Genomic DNA, 27,558 nt, shown 5'->3' with positions numbered 1-27,558 from the left:
CTAGGAAGATGGCCGTGGTTTTCACAGAGGTATATATATTTAACTTGATGTTATCTGAATTCTCCAGCAAGTCTGAAGAACAAAAAAAAAGTCACTATAAGCCCCAAATTGGAGGGAGTGAGACTCGGCCATACTTCTATTGCATTGCATTGCATCTCTTCACCATGCTGCACCATGGATGATGAACAGTGAGCAAAATACAGACTCCCCGGTCTGCTTGCACCAGAGAGATGTGTGGTGAGCACAGTGTGTGCTGCTTTGCTCCTGTGCATTCTTCAAAGCCTGCCCACATCTTGGCGCTGTGCTTTGGGGGGTTGTTTCCAAGCAAGGTATTGATTTCTCTCTTCTCCCCAAAATCTGCTTTAATAAAATGGCATTGTTGTTAATTGAAATATGCACAGCTGGAAAACTCAATTACATACACATGTAATATACTCCTAAGTTTTTCCTGTCAAACAAATACCGTATACCTACGGTTATGTACTTGTTAAAATTTAAGTCAAGATTCGATCAAGAAATCTCAACTGAGTCTGTTACACTTTGGATGAGTGTCAACTCTTTGAAAAGTTAGTCTTATTTCCAGCTGGTAAGTGCATCTGACTTCAGAACATTTTAAGAATAACTATAGCTCTCTGGGTTATGGAGGTGTAATTACCTTAAAACCAGGAGCCACTTGCCTGAGGATGTATTAGGTGCCTAAGCTGCCTGGCAGCTGGGTCCCTGCAACTTGACTAGTTATCCAGGATTTTAATGAGCATAACAGGAAACTTGCATGTGTCCCCAGGCTGGGACCTGCTTTTCTAAGTCATCTAAATCAAGATTTTGCTTTTGGGGGATAAACAGTATCTTGTTTCAGTCTCCTGGCTATTTTAGATGATAAAGGCATAGACGAGAGACTGTACATTCCTGTTATTGCAAGTTTGTCGTGCATGTTGCACCTACATATTTCTTTCCTTTCTGATTAGTTTTCTTTCTTTTTGCCATGTTTTATTCCATTATGTTCTAGGTTGGCCTTGACCGCATGAAATAAAATGCGGTGCTGAAGTCCAGTATGACACAAGTTGGTGTATTTTTTTTTTGGTATGTGGGTAAGTTGGATCCTGATGAGGTCCCATATTAATGATTTACAGACAAAAATACAGAGCTTAAAAGAGAAGAAAGTAGGAATGAACCAACCCTGTGAGAGCTGTAAACATGTCTGGAAAACCAGTTTGCATTGCTGATTTTGAAGAGTATGCTAAAAAATTCCTCCCCAAATCAGTGTACGATTATTACCGATCTGGAGCAGATGACCAGGAAACACTAGCAGATAATGTAGCAGCATTTTCAAGGTAGGAGGATGATTTAAGGCTGGGGTGGGAGGTAGGGAGTGTAAATCCTGCTTTATTAGTAGATGTGGTGTAATACTAGATTCTTCTGCATGAACAAAACTCAGTTTTTTCTGCAACTTCTTTCTTTTTAGCAAAAAGACCTCAAATAATTCATTTTCAGAACAGCTTTTGCTCCTTCACCTAACATTTTCTGTCAAAAAGCAGTCTCTAAAATCCATTAGCATCTTTTTAGCTTTACCTGCGTTTTGTTTCTTTTGTTAACATAAATCCTCTGGAGAGTCCTTTGGCTCCAATATTTAATCAGCTGGTGAAACTGTAATTTTGACATTTTGGGCTATAATGCTGGTGAGGGATTCTTGTGGTGGGGTTGTACCTTTTAGGTCTTGAGTCAGTTGGGTTTTTTGGTCAGATTCAATGGAAGAGTGTCAAAACTCTCATCAAGTCAGTTGGTTCTTCATCACCTGAATCTCTGCTGCTGCTCTGCCCCCAGTGTCAGCCCCAGTGCTGCAGAGGAAAGAAGGAAGCCTGGAGACTGATTGCCTCAGCCCAGCTGAGCGCAGCCGAGCTGCCTGAACAGCTGTTTGGCTTCTCTTGCCTTCAGGTGCTGTGTTGGTGCAGACATTTAACCCCCTTGCACTTGTCTTTGTTATCTTCTAAAGGCTTTGTCTTTAATCCCTCTTAAGTCTAACAAACCAAAACAAGATTTTTTCCAATTTATCTTTAGTCTTTCTCCCTCCCCACTTTGTTTTTCTGCTGTAGAGCAGCAATCCTACTTAGTGCTCTGGTTGCCTTTCCGTAGGCTGTGAGCAGTTCAGCTGGAAATCCCACGCAACTTTAAGGCTGTAGGAAACTCGGTGATAATTCATGTAGAGAGATCTCAAGGGTCAGATTGCAGAAATTGGCTCAGAGCCCTAATTTTAGGGACTTGTATAGAAAACCTTTATAATGTCAGGAGAAGATAAAAACTAACCTCTGCTGTGACCACTTATTTCAGACCTCTTAGCTCCATGCAGAAGCTCCCATCATGGACTGGAAATCCCCTTGTGCTTGGGGCTGCTCAAACACAGCCAAAAGACTACTCTGTCTCTGAGGAGTAAATAGGAGCAGAAGGAGATGTCGTAGTGCTCACCTAATTTTTTTTTGTATTTTTTTAATGCTTCCAAATGCTATAATGTTATTTGCCCTCAAAAGCAAAATGAGGTGTTAAGGAAAGGACATGTAAAGAAAGTGCTCAGAGGCAATAAACTGTAGAAAGAGTGAATTTTTTACTACTAATAGCTATGGCTAATCATGACTAAACACAAGTTGGATCTAATCTGCCCAGAGACAGGCAAACAAAAAGCTGGGTATGTCCTCTTGCTGTTTTGGGGTTAGTGGAGCTAGATGTTAGTGGTGAGATAAAAGCAGCTCTGCTCTGAAGCTGTTTCCTACTGCAGATTCCTCTGACAAGAAGACCTCCTCAGATTGGGCTGGCCACGTGTGGGGTTGAGGCTCACCTCTTCTTTCCTGGCATCTTCTATCATATTTTCAGTAAGAGCCTCCAGTTTTAGATGTTCAAAACTGCAGAGCTTGCAGGCAGCCTGGAGCTGAAGGAGATATTCATTAGCAATGCCTTGAACAGCCTGAGGCATTAAAAAAAAGGCAAATTAAATTTGCCACAATCTGGTGTGGCTAAAAGGGCCTTGATGCTGGTTTCCTGCTCCTCAGCAGTGAAGGTATGAAGGGGATGAAAGCAGTATTTCTGCCTTTGCTCCCTCTGCCTTTGTATATTTGTCTTAAAGCAAGATCTAATTTCTGCAGTAGCTTTAGGCCATTTCAATGTCTTCCAAAAAGGCAGTTAATGAAATCTAAAAGACTTGAAAACAGGGTTTTCTCTGTTAAATCATCTAACAACAGAACTTGTTGACAGCCAAAAAGAGAGATCACAGGGCAGAAATACTGAAGTCAAAGCTTCACTTGTTATCTTTGCATCGCTTTGCATCTACACATCTTTGTGTCCACCAAAGCACAGAAAAGTGCGGTGGTGGGCTGACAGTCACCCAGCAGAGCAGTGGGATCTGATCCCACCCAGCTGGGATCAAAGCCTGAAACCCAGCTCCCCTGGTGAGACATGCGGTCCCTTCCTTTCTGGTCACTGGAGCACCAGCAAAGCTCTTCCAGTGCGGCTGGGCACTGCAGCTGGAGTCATCTGCTGGGGCTTACCAGTTTTACCCCTATGAAGTGGAAAGGATGCAGGGCTGGAGCATGAATATGGTGATTTACAGTTCCATGGACAAATATGCTCCTTTATCTGCCTGTAACAAGGAGGAGACTATAGTCAAGGTGGTCAGAGTTAAAAATGGCTCTTATGTAGCACTGAAAAATGTAAGTTAAATCATTCTCAGCATTTCTAGTGCCTTCCTGTACCTCTCTATTTGCAAATATTTCCATTAAGCAGTGTGCACTTGCTGCCTGCAGCTAGCCAGACCTTTCCCTCTGCAAAGGTGAGCCCCTTTAGCGGGCCGTTGAAGCTTTGCTGGAAGCATGTTGAGTGCAGGGCTCCATGGGCTCGATCTCGATAGCTAGAGTGGTTCCCACTTGCTGCTGCTGAGTGACAACAGTGCTGGTGGATTCCTGTTTTCTTAGCACACATGACGCTGCCATTAACAGTTCATTAGACTGTATTTGCAATGGCTTCTTGGCAACACATTTAGGAAAGGCAGAAACCTGGTATAAAGTCTTGACAGTATTTTGGTTTGTTACACCTGTTTGACGCAAGTGCCTTTTAAATTTTTTTTTTTATTTGATGCTGTTGGGAGAAGCATGGCCCAACCATTATGGATGCAGGACTGTTGCTCACTCCAACCCTCACACAGTCCTTGTGGGTCTCTGAGCATGTTACTGGCTTTTATCCCTGTTCTTGAGCGCAGCTTGTGGGTAAATATAAAGTAAGATGGACTTTAGACCCCTGAGCCACAAAGATCACAAAGTCAGATGACTCTGTGAAAGAAATCAGTAAGTTCATCTTCATTTCCTATTGATTTCCACTGTCAGAAACTCACAGGGTTCAGCCTGGTTAAGAACATCTACAGTTTATGTAAATATTTATAGATATATGTATAAATGTTTATGTTTAAATAGAAGAGAGGAAAGCACAAAACTGAACCAGAAGCACGAATTATCCCATACCTTTGTGGTGCAAGATTATTTGGATGAGTGAGACTGCTGGGACGGATTGCGTTTGCAGAAAAATCAGTGTAGAGTTTTAGATCTTTATTTTTTGGCAACCGAATGGTGCATTTATGAAGAAATAAATAGATTATTATTAAGGATAGATTAATGGTTGTGTTGATAGATGCTGCAATAGCTTCGGAATGGCTCGTGCAGATTTTGGAGCAGTGCAGTCCGTACTCATTAGATTATAAAATGAATGTCCTGGCTTTTTGACAGCACAGGAGGTTGAAGTACTTTGGACCTGTAATCAGATACCAGAGTATAAAATGTCTCCAGAAGGCCAGTGTTTAAGATGAGGTTAACCCCAGATACAGTAACTCTTCTCCAGCTTCTGGTTGTTCTGGGACGGAGGGGAAAATGGGAGCTTTGGTTTCAATGTCAGTCTGTTCCTGCTAAGGCCAGATAATAATCTTTTATTCGTAGTCTTCAAGTGACGTGGATGGCACTGACATAAGTAAGGCATTAAGGCAGAAAAGATAATCTGGGATGACGAAGCATAGGTTACTCCCTTAGAGAGTCTGACTGTATTCACCTCGCATTTGCTCTGTGTCCTGAAACACTGTGTGTCATTCCCACACCGTGCTGTCTGGCAGTTAAACTCACTCTCAAGTTGTCAAGGAACCAGAGGACCTGAATAGAGAACAGATTTTATGACTAGGTCAGGACGCCTTTAGCTTGATAGCATTCAAGAAATCAATCTGAAATCTCCCTTTTTGGCATTTTAATAAAGAGGGATGTCTGTGTGTTAGGAATGCATTTCTGCTAATCTGCCGTGACATATTCTGCCACTGACTCCCCGTCGGCCTTTGGAGAAGCTGCGTTTTGTTGTTGTGTATGAGGATCAGCGGTCACTTGTTTATCCATGACAGTGTCAATGTGCATTTTCTGCAAATGTATTGTCTTCTTGTAGCTAGGTGTTAAGGGCATTAAATTGAGTAGGCACAAATAATTTAAATGTTGTTTAAAAAATCATGTCTGAGAACGAGATTGGGGTCAAACAAGCATATGAAGTTATAGGGGGGAGAAAAGGAAAGGAATACTTGTAATAAGTTGGTTACATTTCTGGGATGTCTTTCACCTCAGATTTGCAGAATGCTGCAAAAATTCACCATAGGATGACAAGACACCCCGGGAAAGAAAAATCCATTTTTGTCCAGCAAAAGCAGCTATTACTTAGCCTTGCACAGCGCTAGCACCTGCCCCTTCTGATGGGAAGTGGAGCTGCAGGGGAGATTAAGGCAGCACAGTGGGTTGGAGTTGGGTTGGAGACTGCCTGAGCAGTGCGTCCTTTCCCAAGTGCACTGCTTGTGATGCAGCACAAAGGGATTATTTAGCATGGACTTGGAAGGGAAATAAGAAGAGCTGCTTCAAAATGTGTTGCAGTTTGAAAATTTCAGCATTTTTCACAGCTGAAAATGTGTGGGGGAAAACAGCAAGTGCTTCCCTCTTGCCCAACTGCCAGAGAATTAACATTCTGAAATTTTTGAGCATGGAGGGAAAAGGAAAAAAAGCCACTAATCCCCTCTCTTTCTCTTTCATCCTTCTTTCAAAACAGCATTTAGCTGAAGCTGTCTAAATCAGGAGTGCTCGCTGCCTGCCCCGCTGTGGCAACTCCCTGCTTCCAGCTAGGAAGAAAGATGTACTCACTTGCTACTGCTGATTGCAGCGTGTGAGTGTGGACTTGGCTGGAAAAAAATGTGGGCGATGAGATGATGAATAAAAAAAAATATACAAGGTTTTTACAAAATATCCAGGAAATCTCTTCACTCAAAGACTTGGAGGGAGCAGGTGGTGTGTGGCAGCCTTATGAATGCATGCTCCAGTTCCTGGGAAATACTGCTCTTGGGTTTTGCTTGCTGTTTTTAAGGGCACTTCCCGAAGGCTTGTCCAGGAAATGCCTCACTTCAAGTGGCTGGCACCCATGTTTCCTAAGCAAGATGAGGTTTTATTTAAAGAGCATAATACAAAGGTAGTGATCCCTTTTGGTGGCTTTCATGGGACCCAGTAAATACGCAGTTATGAGTATTGACTTGATGTTGGTCTAGAGGATGTGCCCTAATAAGGTGCGAAGGGAAGAAAAGCCACAAAAGACATCAGAAGAGACATTACATTTAAAGTCTGGGACTTATGAGCCTGAGGACTCCAAAAAGCTCATGGACAGAGTAATTTAATGGTACATAAAGGTGAGTGGGAAGGAGGATGTTTATCATTGCTTGAAACAGCATCCTTCTTGCATACACTGTTGGGAGGATTTTTTTCTCTTTCTGTTTCTTTTCCCAGATAAAACCCCTACAGAAATGTTGCTACATCAGGACTGACCCTTGCATGTGTGGTTTGAGATGGCAGTGGTTTGCACCAGGTAAAAATCTGACAGCTCCTGGGCAGCAGAGAAACTAGAAGGCTAGGGAAGAGTGAGATACTTCACATCCTTACGGTTTTGAGTTTGACCGTAAAAAAAGTGCAAGGTTATTAAAGGATTTTTGGTTTCTTTATATTTGCTGGGAAAAGATGTCTGAGCTGGGAGAAAGCCTTTGGAATGAGGATTACAAAGAAAGGGGGAGAAAAGAGTCATGTTTTCTCTGTCCCACCCTCAACCCATCCTCCCCTGAAAAATAACAAACTGATACAATAGCATGAAAAGAAGTCTGAGACATACTTGCAGTGTATGTCTTGGCATTGAATGATACAGCTGACTCCCACAACTACGCGTCTCCTTCCAAGCATCATAACTACCTTTCTCCTTCCTGGGGAGCACTTCCCGGAGAGCTGGCATGGCCTTGTGCTCTAGGGCTTCAGAAATTTGGGTCTCATCCTGGTTCTGTCCCACACTTCTTACGGAAGTGTCTCTTGATCTTTCTTGTCTTTTTTTTTCCTAACCTGTCAGCTTAATATGCAAGCTCAAGCTGACCACTACTCACTGTCGCAGCACAGTCTGAGGGTAACAGTGGCTCTGGTTGCTATCTCCTTGCTAGCAATAATCATATCTGTCTCGAGCTTTCTAGTGCTGAGCAGGTAGTCAGGTTCAGCAGTACTAAAGCTTAAGCTTTCAATTATTTTCTGGAATTAAAATTCAATAGCCACTAGAGCCCTTGGCCTGGCTCAGCCCACACCTGTGCAGAGAGGCAACTCCTGCTGATGCCCACCCTCTTGTGGCTTGTGGTGACAGCAGCTGCACTGCAACATCATCTGGATGGTCAGAGAAAGTCCAATTTCACAGGTACCCCCAGGAGTGTGACCCTATTTAGGTAAGTTTGGATACTGTGGTGTCGTCGAGTTGTGACACCATAAGAGGGATCACAATCCTGTTGTGCTGTTTGTTTGCGTGTGGGGAAAAAGATAAATTTCTGTGTGTGCACATTAGTGTCCAGCTTGACAGCAATAAATTGTACTATCATATTAAGTGTGTTTTAATTTGCTCTGATTTGGAGTCAGCTTCCATTTGTACCCAAGCTGAAGACCCCAGTGGAGAATAAATCCCAGGTCTGGGCTAATGTGGTTTCTGGTGGACACACTGAAGGCAAAGCAAGGTCCGGAACAGTTGAGCAGATGCTGGTCCATGTAATTCAAGGACTAGACCATAATTTGCCCTATTGGGAAAGCAGTTGTGCTACTCAGTCATTTCCTGCACCAAATTACAGTGGCTGCATTTGGTCTTTTCCTGGAAGTTTGGAGTCCCTGCGGTACAGCAAGCTGTCCCTGGGGCTGCAGCTGTAGTCCCAGGGCCTATGTGCTGCACAGCTGTCGGGGACAGAACCTCTCTGAGCAAAGCAACTTCATCCCTGTCTCAGCAGAGATGTGGTGCAGTGGATTTCCACACCCCCTTGGCTGAGGAAAGCCAGGGCAGCCATCCTACCCACCTGCTTCCCACATGCCAGCTTGTTTCTGTGCAGTCTCACTGCAGAGACCCATAGCACAGGGATAGGGAGGGCTAAGCATGCTGGCCAGGCTAGTTTTATCCAAAAATCCCATGTCCTTTGGCTCCCTAGTCCATAGAAGGAATAACTGAGGGGGGCTGATGACTTCTCCTGTTCCTACACACCCTCTGTCATCCAATTCTGCCCCAAGGCTTTTGAGGAGGCTGAGACTCACTGTGAACCTTATTATTTTACAACTCCTGTCTTTTCTTTCAAATGATACCAGCCAATAATATCCAAAGGCTCTTTGTCTCTTTCACCCTCCATAGACTTCAGTCCCTCTGTGCCTGCTCCCACCTGGCTTTGTGCATTTTGTGGGTCCTGCTGCAGCTGTGGGTCGTGCAAAGATGATGTTCTCCAGCCCCAACGCAGCTTTCACCATGTGTGTCCTGACAGCAGGAAAATATGCTCTTGGCTGTTAAGAACTGTAAATATCCCTGATGATGCAGGCTTTTTATTCTCTTTATTTATCTCTGTGTCAGATGGAAGCTGTACCCTCGGGTGCTCAGGGATGTGTCAGTAATGGACCTGTCAACCTCAGTCTTGGGGCAGAAAATCAGCATGCCGGTCTGCGTTGGAGCAACCGCTATGCAGCGCATGGCTCACACTGACGGAGAGATGGCTACTGCTAAAGGTAAGCCCCGCAGTGAGTTAGTGGTGAACAGAGTAATACTGTGCCTGCTGGTTGTGAAGCCTGGCTTGGTTTCTTGCTCCTGATGCTGCGGTCGGGATGGGTTTGAGTTGCTGCTCAGAGTAATGGGGTTTATTTTTGGTTTTGTTTTTTACTGTTTTCCTTTGCCTGTTTTGTGTGTGGGTTCTCCCTTGCTATGAAACAGGGATGAGAAATGCAATCTGTAAGAGGGGAATAATTTGTAACAAATACAAAATTGTCTATCTATATATCTTTTATACATTCAATAAATATAACTATATATATTGTCACAGTAACATTCTTCCTGTTACAGAACTGCTTCTAAAAATTAAGAAGCCTTTGCTTGTCTGGGAAAAACACTTGCTTTGAAGAGAGCTCTTTGAGAGCATCCTGGGGAGCCAGTGAGATAAGAGCCCCTCTGGGCTAGATGCTGCACAACAGTGTTGCCAGCATGGAGGCTGCAGCCTAAAAGGCTGCAAGAAATGAGATGTTAACCAGAACCCACATATGAAATTGTTTCTTACTTCTTTAGCCCAAGCTGCAGGCTGACGCAAAGTCTGAGAAAGAGGTCACACGATGTGCCTGTTGCATAAGAACAGCATTGGGCTGTGTGTTTCAGTGCCCTGGCACTGAATGAAAAAGGATACAAAACCTAAATAGGCAATATTTAAAATAAAAAAGTAATCCTGTGCATGCCTCAGCTATTAATCTAACAGCATTTCCATGACCAATGCAGCAAATGCTAGTGTGAAGTGAGTCTAATTATCTGCCCTGCAGTGGGAACTGGTCTCAATTCTCATTAAAAAGCTGCATTGCTGCTATGTGCACCGTGATGGGCTGCAGCACAACTCCAGCAGCGATCTCTGTAAAAGCAGATTTTTCCAATTTTGTAGTGCGTTCGGGCATACATTTTTCATCTTCCCAAGAGGTTTATTAGGAAGCCAAAGATTTTGTGCCTGTTGTATGTGCAGGCATGTTCCACACGATGGAGCTCGAAGACCTTGAATGGGATTGCGAAGCAGCATCTGGTGGGGCGCCTTGGTGCTGTCCTGTGCTTTGGCAGCTCTTGTGGTTTGTTTCTGGTCCAGGTGATCCTGGGAGGAAACTCTGAAGCGCTATACCATTAAATGCAAACATATTAATGCAATGTTAAGAGCGAGGTTTGAAACACACAAAATTCAGGATGTTCCTTAGCAAAAATTCCAACCAATGCTACAGCCGGGCCATGTTTAAGGCGTAAATCTATAACTGTGTGTAGAGTGGTACAATAAGGCTGACTACCAGGGCTGAGTTATAGTTGTGGTAGATAACTTAATTTCAGAGTTTCCTGACTTTTGTGCACTTACATGTTCAAACTTTAATGTATGATTATTCCATTTAATGTTTTTGGGTTTTCAGTCTAGGAGAGCTTGATGTACTGGTAACAGTTTGAATGTGCGGTCAAATAAACATATCCATTTGAGTTGGTAAATTTTTCATCTCTTTTAAAGGAAAGCGTAAATAAAATCACATCCTCTGTATTGCATTAGTGTTTCTTGTAGAAAAAATATGGCTTCGGTTTTGTGCTCTTAGAGGTGGAGTGGGGCATTCTGTGCCAAGCTTTTGGTTTGACCTTATAAGATGACAGGGATTAGCTGTAAAGTACACGTTTGGCTTAAAGATTCCCTTAAAATAGGGGCATTTGGGATTTTGGGGTTTGCTACATTCAGCTTCTCTTAATCTCTGATACCTCTGAAATACAAGCGATCAGACTGTTGGTTGATTTAAATCAGCTTTTGCTTCAGCTGCACCAATTTGTGCAAGCCAAGAAAGTCTGATCCATAGTCTTGAGGCTTTTGCAGAGCCTGGTTTACTTTGTAAGCTTGAGTTTTGGCTTGAGTGTGTAGGAAGCAATGTATGTGGTGGTGCCTCCGCTGTTGTAGCAATCCTTGAAAAATGTCGCGGTCTGAATCTTGCCCCTTCCCAGCCAGGGAAGCAGACATTGTGTGCCTCGGCTCGTGGTGGAGAACGGGAGCTCATGTGTGCTGGGGCACTGCTTGGCAGGTGCCACAAGCCACGTGTCTGCCTGGTTGGGTTTAAACCTGAGGAGATAATCTTGGGTTCGCACCATCCTCACCTGCAAAGCAGGGTGGTGCAGGTAGCAATAACAGGTCCTTTCCCTACCTTTTTGTCTTTTGAGAATGGTGCCTGATCCTGCTAAGGAATTCCTTTAAGCAACAGCATTTTGCTTTGAACTGCTCTGCCCACATGTTGCAGCATAAATGTCCTCTCCAGGGACAAGGGCGTGTCATGGTGTCTTTTGCTAGGTAAAACTCCCTGTCCTCACAACCCCTTGCTTTGGGGCTTGTCAGGGTTTTGGGGGCTGCTGCCCCTTGGTGCTGCTGCTCCTCGTGGAATGCTCTCCCGCAGTGACCAAGCTGGTGGAAAGGAACATACCTCTTACCCAAAATAGGGTAGAGTCTGGCAGCCTGCCTTAAACACACCTTCATGGACAATTCTTCTTCATTAGTAAAGGATCTTCCTTCCGAAAAATGCTCAATTGTAATTTTAAAAGTTGCTGGTGACAAGCCATCCAACAACACAAGGTAAGTTATTGCAAAAGTTAACTAACTCCACTCTGAGCTGAATAAGCTGTAATCATGGTCAAAACTTGTACAACTTCAAATTCGGATGTTGGATATACTTGTACTTCTGTTAGCTAGAGTTTAAAAAAAATATCTATTGTTCATGTAGGCTGTAATAAGGTTGTTCCTCAGTTTTCTTTGACGTGACTAAATGGACCTGGAGTCCTTGCTTGCAGAGAAAGGTTTCTTTTCCTTGAAACAATTTCATGGACCTTGGCAGTTGTCCCAGTTTTTCCAGGTCTTTCTTCAAGTATATTCCTTAGCGTTTCAGTTGTAGTTCATCAGTGCATGTGGCAATTTTCCAAATAATGGATTTTCTGTTCAGTAGAAACTGAAAAATTGGGAGGAAAATTGTTTTGGATTAACTGAAATGTTTAATTTGATCCAAAACACAATGTTGTATTTCATTTTCCTACTAGCTAATACTTTTAGCCATAGTTTTGAAACAAAAGTGTTAGCTCAGAAGAAAACATTTCCATTTTGAAAATATCAATGCATGACATTTTGACTTAGGTAAATTTTTCTCATCCTTCCCACTCGAATTTCAACCTCTCTAACTAAAAATATTTGCCAAATTTGATGAATAATCTTGGCCACCATTAAGGAGCAAAGGGCTGTTCTCTAAACACTTTTCAACAGAGCTCTTCTGAATCTACATGTGTGTTTTTTTTTTCTTGCTTGCCCATCGGAAGATTCACTATTTCTCCATGCAAAGACATTCATTTGCCATCCTGACTTTATGCTGTGCTTGCAAACCGCTGTGATCCCTGTGTCACCTTCAGTCAGCACTCCCTGCAAGTGCAGTAGTACTCATGCTCCTGTCAATAGGACCCACCTTCAAATACTCTGAAACAAAACCTTGTGCACCATTCAGCTGCTGGGCAAGAAACAGCAATTTTTTGAAACCTTAACTGGTTATAAACAGATATGTAGCATTATTTTATTAAGATTTCTATTTTGTTTGTATTGCTGCTAATTACAAAACACTTCCTTACTGACCAACTGCCTTATATTCTTGTGTCTTAGCCCAGAAGCAGTATTGCAATACTTAACTTCTCTCTGACTTGCTAAAAAACCAGGCTGAACAGCCTGACTCTGTTCTTGGCCAGATTTTTTTGAAAAAATTGAATGATAGTTGCTCGGATCTGACATTTTTTATGTTTACCCTCTGCAATTGCTCTCAAAAAACTTTCTGAGTTATTGCTGACGCAAGAAAGGTTTCACCATCACCTGTGATATTGCTGCACTGTTTGCTCTGCCAAATAGAGAATAGGAATATTGACTGAAAAGTTCCACCCACACCCCCCTGTTTTATTTGAGTTACTGGCAGCTCTGTCATTTCCACTAGAGAGGGAGCAATGCCTTTGTTCCTTCAGCTCTTAACAGACTTCTACCATGCTTTTTGTTTGGTTTGATACTGCTGAACATCTGAGTTCAGGTTCCTTGTGCTCATCTTACATGCCTGTGACTGTGAAGGAGAGATTTTTGTGATCTGTTGATTTTTGTGCTCAGCCACAGTGAAAATATCAGGACTTTGTACCCATCTTTCACCTGCTACCTATGTGGTGTCCCAAAAAAAAAAAAAAAAGAATTTTGAGGTGTGGCTACTCCAGAGTCATTGAGAGGACAATAGTCACATGGGACAACATGGCCTGGACTGACCTGGCCTTGACTGCCCCCAGAGACCTGCATAGCTAGGAGACTTTCTGGTGCAAGTGTACGCAGCCTATCTGGCATGACAGCCCTCCTAGACCAGCCAGATCCATTTTGGCCATGTGTATTTTTCCCTGCTGCCTCCAGCCTTCCTGCACAGCTGACAAAATGTGTTGTGTCAACAAAACAATCGTAGGCACAACTTGCACGCAGTGTTCTGTAAGGGGTAAGTGAGGTAAGGCTGGGCAGGGGATTTCTCAGCCAAGTGTGTTTCGTCAAAAGGGTAATGTTAAGTACTCTAAACAAATCTGTTTCTTAGAGATGCAGCTCCAAGAACATTGCTACTTCTCTTGAGAAATACCACCATGCCAAAAGGACATCACGTTGATCCCGAGTAATGTTCTCTGGTCTTTCACTTGGGGACAGTGGATTCACTGGTGGATTCAGGGAAGAATGACCACAGTGGGGCAGTTTGGCTGCTGTGCTTCAGAGATGCCCCTAAAAGGGAAACAATGGGAATTTGCACAGCTAGAGAAAAATACCAAGTTCCCATTCCCGTACAAGGTAACCCTGACAAAATATGCAACCTCAAACTGGGCTCTTCTCCAGTGTCCTCACCTGAAGTATGTTGCCTCTGGGTTGCTCACAGGGATAAACTCCACACCCTTCTCAAACCACTTAATGCAGTGATGTCCCATCAGAGGGAGGAAGGAGACTTCCAAGTTTCAGGATGAAAAAAAAGCTAAAAAATATTATTGCTCTGTTCTCCTGTGGACTTCCCAAGTGGGTCCTGTCCCATGGGCAGCCTTGATTTGTTGCTATGTAAAATACTTCAATGGAGTTCCCCAAGAATAAGGAAAGACCCATTTTATTGAGGTTTATGTTCCCTGGTGAGAAGGTATGTCCTTCTCCGGACTAGGTACAAGCTGTTAGCGGTGGGGCTGAGAAATATGTGCCTGCTCAAGGCAGCTGTGGAGCAAAAGCTGTGAAGCTCCCCTTTCCTAGGTACACCACCATGTCCCAATTCTCATGGCATTTGGCCCTGAAACAAGGTGGAGTACAAATAACTCAATGCTTTATTGTCCTGATGTCAAAAACTTCCCCTGCCTCCTGTGTGTGGTTAGTGCTGTGGTCTCTGCACTGTCATCGACCTCAATGGGGGCCTGCAGTGTGTAACAAAGGTAAAGGTGTACTTCGGGCAATGCTTGGGGTTAAAAGAAGACTTGGAGGGGTGGGGAAAGACTAAAAGCCATCTGAAATGGCATGAGGAAAGGCTGGTTTGCAAAAGTCTGATGTTTAAACTCTGGCAAATGTCACATGTTGGTGCAAGAGCATCCTGTGGGAATATGGATCTAGTAGTACTGGTTTGTAATAATAAACAGAGGTATTTGCAGCACCCCAAAATGGAAGTGTAAAATATTGTTGCTGGAGGAAATGAATTGCTTTTGTTTTCTTCACCTGCAGCTAAATGTGCAAGAATTTGGAGTATATTTTTAGCAAAACCTTATCCGAGTTAGGAAGAAAAAAAAAAACAAGCTGTCATCACTTCAGGACTATGTACCATATGTTTTTCGAAGTCTAGAAAACTATCAAGATAAGCTTTAAAATGATCAAGATAAAGCACAGATCAAACAAAACTGGAACTTGGAATCTCTAGAACTTTGAAAAATTTTGTGCGTGAGACTGAATTTGACTGTGCAGATCCAAAATATGCATCTTGAGCTGGTGCTTTACTAGAGAGTCGTTAACTTTACAGGACAGGTGAGGGGAATTTTGTGAATATCCTTTCGGGAAAATGCCATAACCCAGTTTGGTATAGTTGAACTTTGATTGAACCAAATTGCTTAAATCTAATCTTACAGCAGATGAAAGCATTAGTTTTCTCTATTGCTACATATGCAGATAAGATGAAAGTATATGCTGATATTTTGTGTTTTGACTCTTCTATCCACCAAATATATATTATTGTGCAGTTTCTATTTTATTTTTTTGCCTTTGCAACTATTCTTGTGTCCGTAGGGCTGTAGAGGTAGACTTGAGAATAAAAGTAAGAATGGAAATAAATGGATACCTAAAGGCAGATTGAACCATAACATTTACATTTTTCCCTTATCTGATCTGTGGGTTTTGCAATTGCTGGGTTAGCAACCCTCCCTCTCATTCATGAACTCGTATTTGACGGAGCAACAGGAAGGTGGCTCCTTTGTTTCTCAGCATCACTTAATGGACTTGATTTGGCAGATTACTGCTTATGGGATTTGCGATAACCCACCACGGCTGATTTTAACAGGACTTTTGGCATTCAGTGTGCATAGATTCTTCAGAAGAAACTCATTTCTAGGTACTTAATCTGTGAGAAGGAACTATTTTCAGTAATTTTAAGGAGAGGAATGAAATGACTACAACAGAGTTTTGGGTCATTGCTTCTGTATTTTCAACGATTGAAAGCTGCTTGGTGGCCCTGGGAGGGTGTAACCAAGTTGTTTGAATAAACTGTTCGTAAGTTTCCACTCTGAGATTTGTAATCCTTATTTAATAAAATGTTGTCGTAAAGACCATTTTTTAATTCCTCGATGGGCTGGAGATGACGTTTTGAAACAGAGGTCCATTTACATTAAAAATATGCATACTGAGGTAGACCAAGAAAAATAAGGCTTTATATAATCTTTTTGAGTTTTACAGTGTGTTTTCCTTTCTTTTACATTAAGTGACAGATTACTCCAAAAAGAATAAGCGATAGATTCATAAAAATATAATTGTATGAGGTTAGCTGGTTTGTAGTGCAGCCCTGGTTGGAAATCACTCCTGGGGAGGCAGCCATCACAGAGCCTCTGGCTGCTTGACCACATCTAGGCTCACTCAATGACATTTAACCTTAGGGCTGCCCACACCTCAGGACTGATTTCGCTCCACAGGTTTTTGAAGGAAAAGGAGAGGCCAAACCACATTGGGCATGAGCACCCATCCGTTTAGCCTCAGTGGAGACTTGGGGGACCACTTGTCTGTTGTACTGGCCCATCTTTGTATTTACTTTTGGGGTCTCCTGGGTGGGGGCTGCCACTTGGCATGTGTTTCTCCCACTCTCAGCGAGATCAGAACTGCTTTTTATTGCCAGAAGTGTGAAGCTTTATGTGTGGGATCACACAATGGACATGAGGTCCCTCTCCTTCAGGTCAAGAGACAGGCAGTGAAGATGTTGAAGCAAAGACCAGTGAAGCTTCCTCCACTTGAATAACATTGTCTCCTGGACTGTGTCCTTCTATCTTATTATGCCCAGAAATACCCTGTAGGGATGCCAACAGGCATTTACTTAGAAGTGCACTTCAAGAAGCATAGGTTTAATGTTAGTGAACATTTTAGGATGGGAGAAAGCAGCCAAAATGCCATGATGAAAATGCTCAAGGGAGCGTGTGTGGCAGTGGTGAGGAGAACTGAAGAGCAATGTTGAGAATGACAGACATGAAACACCAACCTGCAGCAATGTGTCAGTGTTCAAAAAGTTAGAAACCTCAAATGCGTGGGTTTTTTAGATCATGTAAAGCTCTGTGTGTATGTCCTTAAATATATGTGCCAAAATTTCTGACAAGTGGTAGCCAGACGCTAGGGGCTTACAAACAGACTCCTCATAGGATAAAGAACTATTAATAAGGGTTAGGCTTAGTTTGATTATAATATCTTTTATTTCCAGTGTTGGAGCAGGCATATCCCAAACAGAGTGCAGACAGCAGTCACCAGAAATGTGCCTATGAACACAGAGAATAAGCTAGAGATCTCTCACAGCAGCCTGCTGCTGTTAGTAACTGCTGTTAATATAGCATTCCCTGGAAGGCTGAAAATGTGTTAATGCTGAGGAAAGGCAGTGTAAAATTATGTGCACCAACACACTCTCGTGAGCCAAGTGCTCCTGTTTAGCGAAGCCTATCTGTTTTGGATAGCCTTGAATATAACTTTGTGTTTCTCCAGCCTGTCATGCAGTGGGGACAGGGATGATGCTGAGCTCCTGGGCCACCTCTTCCATTGAAGAAGTGGCCAAAGCAGCTCCAGACGGCCTTCACTGGCTGCAGCTTTACGTGTACAAGGACCGGGAAGTTACCAAATCCCTCGTGAAGCGTGCAGAGAGAGCAGGCTACAAAGGGATCTTTGTGACGGTGGACACACCATTCCTTGGCAGGCGCATTGATGATGTGCGCAACAAGTTCCAGCTTCCTCCCCATCTCAGGTAGGTGCCCACTGGTAAGATGTGGGATGGGGGTCATGGTCACCATGAGGTGCTGTGGGACAAATTTGTCTCTGGCACAGGGAATTTCTTCCAGGTGCCACACACTGCACGGGGTGATAACACCAGGGAACTGAGGACATGTCTCTTGCTGTGCTTGGGCTATGATCTGCTTTGGGTCAAAACTAAGATTTTTTTTTTGGCTGTTTGCAGACTGTAAAAGACACTGTATGCTTTTTACAGAGGCTGCAGGCTGATGAAGCTAGAGAGGTGGGACATTTCTTTGTACATCTGTCAGTATATTCTTGGACATCTTCAAAGCTCAGCTGGACACGGCCCTGTGCAGTCTGCTCTGACTTTGAACTTATATCCAGCTTCAGAGTTGGCTGTGCTCTGAGCGGGAGCATGGACTGAGTGGACCAAAGGTCCCATCCAATCGATGTTGTGGTCCCTTCTAACCCATCCTATGACACTGTACCAGGTCCAGGGCTGTGTTGCTAGTGACCACGGAGCCCCTTTCCAAGCAACTTCAACTCTTCTCTTACTCAAATACAGAAACACATGGGTATCAATCTTTCTAAATTCTCCATGAGGGCAATTTGAAACACACACGTGTTTCTAGCGCTGAAGAAATTGCGGCCTCATGATTGACTTCAGTGCTAATTCTAGTTCCTTTCTGCTGCAGGGTCTATGCAGCATTTAATGTAAAGTTAAATTTAAATGTTAAGAGTTAGCCAGTGGTGTTGTAAGGGCACTGATTTCACTAGCCTTTTGCAAATATAAATTGATAGACTGTAGAGACCATCCTGATAAACATATACTGAAGTGCTGACACAGTGTTAGCAGCCAAGGACTGGCTTGAAGAGTATTTAGTGGATATCCAGGACTTGGGTTTGCAAAATAGAGCTAAAAATCTTGTGAGAATCTTGCAAGTAGGTCTTGGTAGTGACCACAGTCTGCCACAGTGTGTATTAAGACTACTGTGTTTCCTGTTATTCAGAGCCTGCAAATGAACACAAAAATGGAAAGAAAGAAAAACAAAACAAAACAAAACCAACCAAACAAAAAAGATAGCTGAACATATTTTGAAGCAGATTAACTTTGATTTGCATACTGGGTGAGAGCTAGTTTTGAATATTTTCAGTGGATCTGAAGTGCTCTTCGCATGTCTCTTAAGACAGTTATGTTATACTCTGTACATACCATATGTGACATGTACATAGCAAGAAATACAATATCACATCCTGAGGTCTGCCTTCTTTTTTGTAACATGCAAAATGAAGGTAGGCCATGGGACTACGCAATGGATCTGATTCTTCGCCTTGCAGGCAAAAAAACCTCAAGAGGTCTTGGATCTCCCCCATACGCTTCTACCTGAAGCTAACAGATGACATGATGAAGGTTGACAGAGCAACCTTAACTCTGCCTATGATTTTTGTGTTAAAGTACAATCTTATGTGGAAAGCACCAGGAAACAAAAAAATCCGACACATCTAACATAAAATTTGGTACACTGGTATGGATGTGCCTTGTATAGTAATCCTGGTATAGATCTGTGATTGACTAAACATTATTGATGCACGCTGTCATTTTACCCAAAAAAAAAAAAAAAAAAAAAAAAATCCTTAAATGATTGTGGTTTTTTTAGGGACAGTATCATTTTTAAGGCCTGGGGTTAAAGAGTTTTTGAATGCAAGTCAAATACCCCAAAATATTTGAGGAAGGTGATAGAGCATCTCTGAAACACTTTGACCCCCCCATGACTGAACCATAACAAGGTTTTGTTTGAGTGAACCATATGAAATAGTGCGAAGTTGGAGTAATCTTTAAAGGTTCGAGTTAATTACTTCAGATTTCAGAATGACACTTGGACAGTGTTTTGTTGTAGAGCTGGTGGTGAAACTCTCCTGGTGTGGGTCTCTGCTTAGTTATGTGATAGCTTTTTCTTGGCTTCAGGTTTTCAACAAAGTTTCAAAGCAACAACAAGGTGCCATTGTGCTCAGAAATGTATGTAAGGCAACATTCATTCAAGTGTTGATCTGTGTTTCACAAGCCAAGAAAAACAACAGTTATTTATATAATCTTATCCATGGTTCTGTTTTTCTCTGGGTACCCCACCCTCCAAAAACCAGCAGCTGAAAAGCTGGATCTTGCTGAGAGCCCACTCCTTTCTCATTTTCTTCTGGGCCTGGAGCTGAACAGAAAAGCCGTGTGAAGTGCTGCTTGTTGCAGGCATGAAATCAGCAGTGAAACTAGCCAGTTTCCATGGAAAGAAAACCCTGTGTGTTTCCTAAAATGTGGAATATGAGTATAAAATAGCGCAATGTGGAACGAGACACAATTTCCGAAGAACAGAGCAATCAGCCCTGCCAAGGACACTCATGTCCCACACAGTACTGGTGTCACAAATGGTGGTTTAGTGCTCCTGAACACTTGGAGCTGCTTCAGCTTTCTAATACAAGCCCAGTCGGAATTTATCTATTTGCCCTCCCTTCACCTTCCCCTGCTTTGTCTAGTAAGTCTGTGAACTCTTCGGTGCAGGGGCTGTTGCTTGTCATTCAGTTCCTAGAACCTATGACATTGATTTGGTGCTAAAGAGCAAATAATAGCTAATGTTCTCATATGAGCTTCAGTTTCCCCCCTTTACATTTTGCAAGGAAACATACAAAAAAGACACAAGGTGAACCAGCTGGATGTTGGTTTTACCAGACATATGAAAATTCTGAATTCTTTGTAAGGCTTCATGCAGATCCATCTGATTCATGGACCTTAACAAAATTTCCTTTCCTTGTTATCCCCTCCCACCAACCTGATCCCCTGTTTCTCCAGTAGCTGAATCTCATGGATTTGGAAAAAACAACAACACAAAACCAAACAAAAAACCAGAAAACCAAACAAAAAACCAGAAAACCAAACCAAAATTTGCTACATGAAAGCTAAGGGGATTTTTGCTGGTAAGTAGAGGTGTGCTCCTCTTGACTTCAGTGGGTCCTGGGTTGTGTCAAGCAAGATGGATGTGAGAAGAGAACATCAAGCCTGTACTGCTCTAGGGTCTGAATGTCCCACAGCCTCCAGTGCATTTATCCTCACAGTGCTTCTGGCAGATACTGTTCCTATTTCATGGTGGGAAGCTGAGGCAAAAGGAGTGGCTGTGTTGTGCCCAGTCACACAGGTGGTCTATGGGAGGACAGATGCTTGAGCCCGGATTAGTGCTCTCACAGCTGCATTGTCTTCCTGAGTGTGGATTTGATGCTGAACCTTTAGATTTTGGACTTTATCCTATTTCTTTTGAAAGAACCAGGAATTTTGCCTTGGGCCAGAGAAACTTGCTCCAATGTTATCAAATGCTTTGCCAGCCAAAGGTTTCGGCTTACTAAGGACTGCAATCTGACATGCTGGGATAGGCTTTTTTTTGCTCCTGTCCTGCAGTACAGCAAAGGTTTAACACAAGTATGTTGAATGCTGGCATTAGGGACTGATTCATGGCTACAATGAATCTTTCTCAGACTATTTTTCTATGTCTTCTATTGTTTTAGGTTAAAAAACTTTTCAAGCAGTGACCTGGCATTCTCCTCAGGGAAAGACTTTGGAGAAAATAGTGGACTGGCTGTGTATGTAGCTGAAGCAATTGATGCAACCGTCAATTGGGAGGACATCAAATGGCTTCGAGGGCTGACGTCACTGCCCATCGTCGCAAAAGGAATCCTCAGGGGTGTGTAGCTCTGCAGCTTCCTGTGGGGCAGGCGAGGCGTCCCTTCTCACAGAGGCATGAGGGAAGGAAAAGTGCTTGTGCCGGGGAAATTTCTGTAGAATTGCACAGAATTGCATTACTTTTTAATGGCAATCATTTGCTTTGCTGGTATGGAATATGGTGGGACGCACATTCATATTTCTGTGCTGTGCTAAGTAAGGAAGATTTACCAAAACAGAAACAAAATCGCTCAAAGGGGAAAAAAGAAACTTCTCTTCCTCATGCATCATTAGGAACACAGCAATCAAGACACTCACAGAAGTAGCTGCTCAAATAAAGACCTGGAGTTGTCAGATGGTTTGTGTGGCTGTGCTGCAAAGCATGTCTACCTTGATGCTCAGTAGGTAGGGACCAGAACCCCACGGGTCACTAAACTCTAGTCAGTTGGTTGGCTGGCATCACATCAGTTATATCTGAAATCAGATGCAGCTAGGAAGATTGAACTTGCTCTGTTCATTGTGCCTGTAAGTTCTAACTCTGATCCAGGTTGTAGGCTACTTAAAGGAAAGCTGGATTTCCATTCTGTCAAAAGAGTACTGAGGACAGCGAGATGGTTTCATTAGGTATGGATTACTACTATAATCATATCGATAATTTTGGCTTGGAGAAAATAATTTAGCAAAATGATTTCTTAGTGACGAGTTGTGGCACACAGTAGAAAAAAAGGGATAGCAACCAAAGTGGCTGCTAATCCAAAATGGTAAAATGTTCTGCTCCAACGTTTCAAATGACTCTTCTGGTCTTACTGCTTAAAGATATAAAACTGTTTTCTGTGCTGGGGGTGAGGCTTCAGCAGGATGGAGCCCTAAGCTGGCTTTGCATTAGTTGGCAATGTTTTGTTTATTTTTTTTTTTTAGTGATGCCAAATTCTCTCTCATCGTGGTATCAATAAGCTACCAATTATGGAAAGGCATATCTTGTTTGTTTGGGTTTTTTCTAGCTGATGATGCTAAAGAAGCTGTAAAGATTGGGGTAAATGGTATCCTGGTGTCAAATCATGGAGCACGACAGCTTGATGGGGTCCCTGCAACTGTAAGTACTGGTGCCAATGTGTACCACTTGTCTCTGGTTTTCTTGTTTGCTTTCTCTGAACACATGGTAGCTGGAGGAAAAACCTGTAAATATGTGTATTATATGCCTTAACCCATGAGCAGTAATCTCCCTCCACTTCTCTATGTATATGACATTATACTCTGTTAGACACAGCCTCCCCTTGCTCAGATCAAACAAAAAAATACAGCAGGGTTTATATGTGGTTGTTTCTTTAAGCTACCTGGTCACCCTGTCCTTGGCCACAGCAGCCTGCATGGAAATCTAGAAGAGCAGTTTCAGATAATGCGTTATTGTCAGCTAAAAGTTTAGAAATTGGAAAGTCTTTAAGAATTTTTTCTAGTCTTCCCTTTTATTTGTCCTGTCTCATCCTCTTTTGAAACCCCCCTGTTGCCTTTTGCAGTTCACTGAAGGTTGTACTAGAGTAATTTTTCCCTTTTAATATTCTTCAGAGACTTCTGAAAAATTAGAGTTACGGAACAGCTGAAGGCAGAATGAAACTCTCCATTTTTCTCCTTCAGACATTTTCACCTTTGGAAAAGGTACAGGGTGGTTAAATTACAGGTTTTTCCTTTTTCCTTTTCCTTGTCATGTTACCCCATGCCTTTTCCAAAGATGAAAAGGGATTTGAGATGTTCTCAACTGGCTAAAAAGAAAGAACTAAAGGAAAAATGAAAAAGTATGTGTTCAGGCTGAAGGAAAATCCCCAAAATTCCAGTTATCACTCATCTTGCTTCATTTGGTGTGGGGAAAGCTGCACAAGTAAAAAGAGAATGAAAAGGAGGAGAATCAAAGCCCAGTTATGACTGTTTCAGTATCCCTAATGTGTCCTTGATGAAACACCTCCTGTTTTCTGTGATGACTTTCTGAAGGGAGAGGGGAATAGGTAAGCCCTTTTCCACTGAGGAGTGTTTTGCACATGAAGTCTTATCTGCTCAGCTCTGCTGTCCCACTGGCACGTCACCCCCTCCCCTGGAGCACTTCTGTTCTCTGCTTATTTCCTAGGGTGCAGCTGAGGATTTCCCTAGCCAAATTACTTCACCCACTGATTTTCTGAGGTCTTCATGTGGACCCAGTGATCTCCTGGTTGTGTTGGCTGATTCTTCACCAGCCAAGCCCTGTCCTAGGGAGCCAAATACGAGCACAAGTGGTTTTCTAAATGGTTAATGAAGTTGAGGCATTGTCCTTGGAGTTGAGGCATTCTCTTCTGAGATGCTTTTGCCTGGCTGTTTCCAGGTACTCCTGGGGACTGGTAGGAAAAAGACCCCATAGTGTCAGGACTTCTCCAGTCTCAAAAGAGAGACAGAATGTTCTTTTTCAAATGTGACTTTGTGCTGTTGGAGAGTGTGCAGCTATTCAGTTTTAGAGGCCTTAAACGGAACTGAGCTTTCAGAGTGTGGGTTCCTAATACTTCTGAAATGAATTTTTCTTCTTGAAAATTCTGTCCTCTTTATCTTCTTGTTGCCTTTTGAGAATGTGTTCCCCAAATTCACTAAGAGTATTTGAAAATCTTGGGCAAATCTGTGTGTGAGGTTATCCAACAGGCAGTACATATGAGGATATTAAAAACATCATTTTGAGAAATGAGAAAGCTCAAGAAATGTGAATTTTTTACCAACTGCAGTAGAACAGAAATTAAACTTGCAAACTAGTTGTTATGAGTTACTCCATTGCAACACCTCTGTGCACAGGAGAAGACACTATTAAAGCTGATGTCTTCACTGGATTCCATTATACGAAGAACTACATTTCACAATGCAGTTTTTATAATGTAAATATCTATATCAGATCATGCTAAATGTTTCTGTTTTAAAAACATAATAATTTGCTTTAATTTCATGGGTTTTCGGAACATGAGCTGAACCCAAGCTGGTTAATATTTCTAGTATCTGGTTACACGTTGAGGAAATCTATGTTTTAATTATGGTTTGCATCATACTTGAGTTATTATAGCACTTTAATGTTGATACGGTTTGTCAGGATGTAGAAAGTGGTCTTTGTATATGGAAATGGGTCCAAAATATGTTTGACAAGAGAGCAAAACCAGAGGGGGGGGGGGAATCACAGCAAGTGCCAAACTTCAAGAAAATTTTAATCCAAATCTAAAAACAAACTGCACTTTCAAGTCTCCCCCCCCAATATCTCCTAGTCATTTTTTATCCATTAGAAAGGAAATGAATTACATCCATATTTGAAGGACATGAATTTGCGTGCCTCTTGTCTTACTGCCACACACAGTTTCGAGTCTTCTTATACTTTGCTTCCAGTTTTGTGTCTATCCTGATTTTTATTAATAAGAACTACTCAGGTGTTACATGAACGGTTGCCCTGTGATTAATGCTTAAGGTTTGAATTGAGGCGGCTCATCTCTTCATTGGGACCTCTTGCATGATATGGACATGTTACTTAGCTCCCTGGTTACCTACTTGTAACTTAAGAACAGTAAAAATCCTTTTCCCCCTTACCTTTATCAGTGGCATAGGGATAAGTAGAACATGAAAGTTACATATATATGCATTAAAAGAAAGCATTTCCCACCTTGCTCAAAACTCAGAGGAAAGCTAATTTTTTCTTATATGAAGTTTCCTCTACAATTATTCCTGTAATCAAGATGTATTTTTCAAAGGGAAAAATATATTCATTAAAATTTTTCAGCCAGCTTTTAAGTTCCTCAAGGCACATCTTTCTCTTACAGCGTATCTATAGGTACAATGGTTGCCTCTGGGCTTCTGGGGTGCTAGATGGCCCTTAGTATAAATGAATAAGAAATTTAAACAAGAAAGCGAAGATGGTTATTTTAAAAGTGACAGTGATTCAATTTCATCCCCAAACTAGTGAACACTGGAAAGAAAACAAGGAAAGACCTCCTCTGTGCTTGCTGTTTCTCACAGTCTTCTGAAGTATCTGATACTGGCTTGTGCTGGATACCTGTCATGGGGCTAGGTGGACGTTTTGTGTGACCCTGTTGATTGTCATTCTATTTATGTGACTCTCCAAATAAATTTGGCCTTCATATCTGCTAATGTGCTGACACTATTTTTTTTCAATACAAAGCTGTGTTATTTGTGCATACAGTTAGGCATGTGGTTGCTCATTTAGCTTTTTTGAAGCTTGGATCCTGTACATAAGAGTTCATTCAAAAAATAGATAAGAGTTTCAGAAATGGACAAGATATATTTCTGGTTTCACTCTTTAGATTGATGTCTTGCCTGAAATCGTCGAGGCTGTGGAAGGGAAGGTGGAGGTGTTCCTAGATGGTGGTGTAAGAAAAGGCACAGATGTTCTCAAAGCATTAGCTCTCGGTGCCAAAGCTGTATTCATCGGAAGACCTCTCATCTGGGGCTTGGTTTATCAAGTAAGTTAGAAAAAGCTCAAATTTCTGTTTTTGGATACCTAGACTTGCTGTTTAGGCTTAATGTATATGTACACATGGGGGTGCATGTGTGATGGTGTCTGTGTATCCAGACCGTCTAATCTAAAATTTGCTGTAAGTACTCAAGAGTTACAGTTGTGCATAAAACTTTGTTGGCACATGTATACATGTGTGTCTACACACATGAGCTACATATACAAATAATAGTACATATTGTCTCCTAATCTCCTAGGGTGAAGAAGGAGCAAAAGAAGTTCTCCAGATGCTGAAGGAAGAATTTCGATTGGCAATGGCGCTGACAGGTGAGACATCAATGTTTCCTCTCAGTAATAATAATTTCTGTCTTGCATTTCCTCATAGATTTCATTTGCCCTGGGCAAGATGCTGTAGTAACCTACAGAAGGGCGATGGAAATGTTTGCAATATAAACATATGGAGAGATGGGAAAAGGACTTGTTGTTATCCCTGTCTTCTAGATGGGGAACTGAGTAGATTAAGTAAAACTGTTTTTCACAAGGAGAGTAATAAATCTGTAGAAAAGTAGTGGCAAATCATGAAGGGGTGGATTTAATCTGACAGAATGTAGATTTCTGTGGGACAGGAAAAAAAAAAAAAGGCTTACAGTAGGATAGAGAAGCAGGGGTTTCAACTGATATGTAACTTCTCCTCCAGGATGCCAGAGAGTAGAAGAAATTGGCAGGACACTGATACGAAGACATCAAGTATTGCTTTCCAAGATTTAGCTCTGAAGATTATTGCCTCGTGTGTTGCCTGTTGTACAGAAAGCATGCTACCAGACAAAAAGCAACTATGTTTGCTCTTTGGGCCTCATCCTGCAATCCTGACTGAAAAGGGGTGGTCTGTAGGAGATCAATTGTTGAAGAAAGTAGTTGAAGCAAATTTTACGGGTGTTTCTGTATTCTCCTGGGCTCTTAAGGAAAATGCTCTACTGGGAGTTATGATTAGAGATGGGCCTTTACACAAGACCAACACAGAAACTTCAAGGTGTTTTGCAACAAATGTTAGTATTAACTTACATGCCTGGAAGTAACTTAGCTGTTAAAATGAAACTATAAACAGAAATGTGTTGATAGCAAACAGCTATCAAAATGCAGACATTTAAAATGTAAAAGATACTTCTTGCTCACTGTTTAGAGAAACAACAGTTATAGATCACAGAGAATAAATCTTGCTTTCTTATGAACATGGTGTCATTTCCCTGGTGACTGTGGGATGTCGCATGTAGCTCAGAGGACTCTTAGTTGTAAAGAAATGAACAGGAAAGCCAAACTGGGGAAGTTCTACTGTTTAATTGACACAAACCCCTTTGCAATCAGACAACCATTATGCATATGCATCAGGTAAAGGTCAGATCCTTGACTGGTGCAAATCCTTGTAGCCCTGTTGCCTGCACCAAACTGTGCTGACTGCACCCAGCTGGAGCTCCAAGTCACGTTTTTCACCTAGATTTATTTGCTGACAGTGGCAAATGAAGGCTGATGCTACCTGGGACAGTTCGTAGGATTTGCTGCCATGTGCAAAAGAGAAACTTGAATAATTGAGGTATAAAGCCATGGGAAGATCTTAGTGGCTCTGTTCGGTTTCTGTGAAAACCTCTCAGATAAGTCTTAGTGTTATTCACTCTGCTTATGATGAGGATACAGAGACATACAGGGTCTGCTCCTCTATTCTCCAAACAATCCAAATACACATTGAATTCAGGAGAAATTTGGAACTGTAGAGAGTAAAGGAATAGCTTCATACTAAAAGGGGACCTTTCC

At 42.2% G+C, this 27,558-nt stretch overlaps 1 protein-coding gene across 1 annotated transcript; it reads left to right on the top strand.

The window, feature by feature from the left end:
• The first annotated feature begins 1,194 nt into the window (after positions 1–1,194).
• Positions 1,195–26,520, top strand: HAO1 (hydroxyacid oxidase 1). Its single transcript, XM_009950972.2, has 8 exons — positions 1,195–1,331; positions 8,941–9,092; positions 17,351–17,606; positions 21,140–21,315; positions 22,295–22,386; positions 25,601–25,759; positions 26,010–26,079; positions 26,450–26,520. The coding sequence occupies exons 1-8, from the start codon at positions 1,195–1,197 to the stop codon at positions 26,518–26,520; spliced, it is 1,113 nt and encodes a 370-aa protein (XP_009949274.1).
• The last annotated feature ends 1,038 nt before the right edge of the window (positions 26,521–27,558 follow it).

Source organism: Leptosomus discolor, chromosome 2 (assembly GCF_034619465.1).
Source record: "Leptosomus discolor isolate bLepDis1 chromosome 2, bLepDis1.hap2, whole genome shotgun sequence".
NCBI classification, from domain to species: Eukaryota; Metazoa; Chordata; class Aves; order Leptosomiformes; family Leptosomidae; genus Leptosomus; species Leptosomus discolor.
The sequence above is the reverse complement of the archived record's forward strand: the minus strand, read 5'-3'. Positions and strand labels throughout refer to the sequence as shown.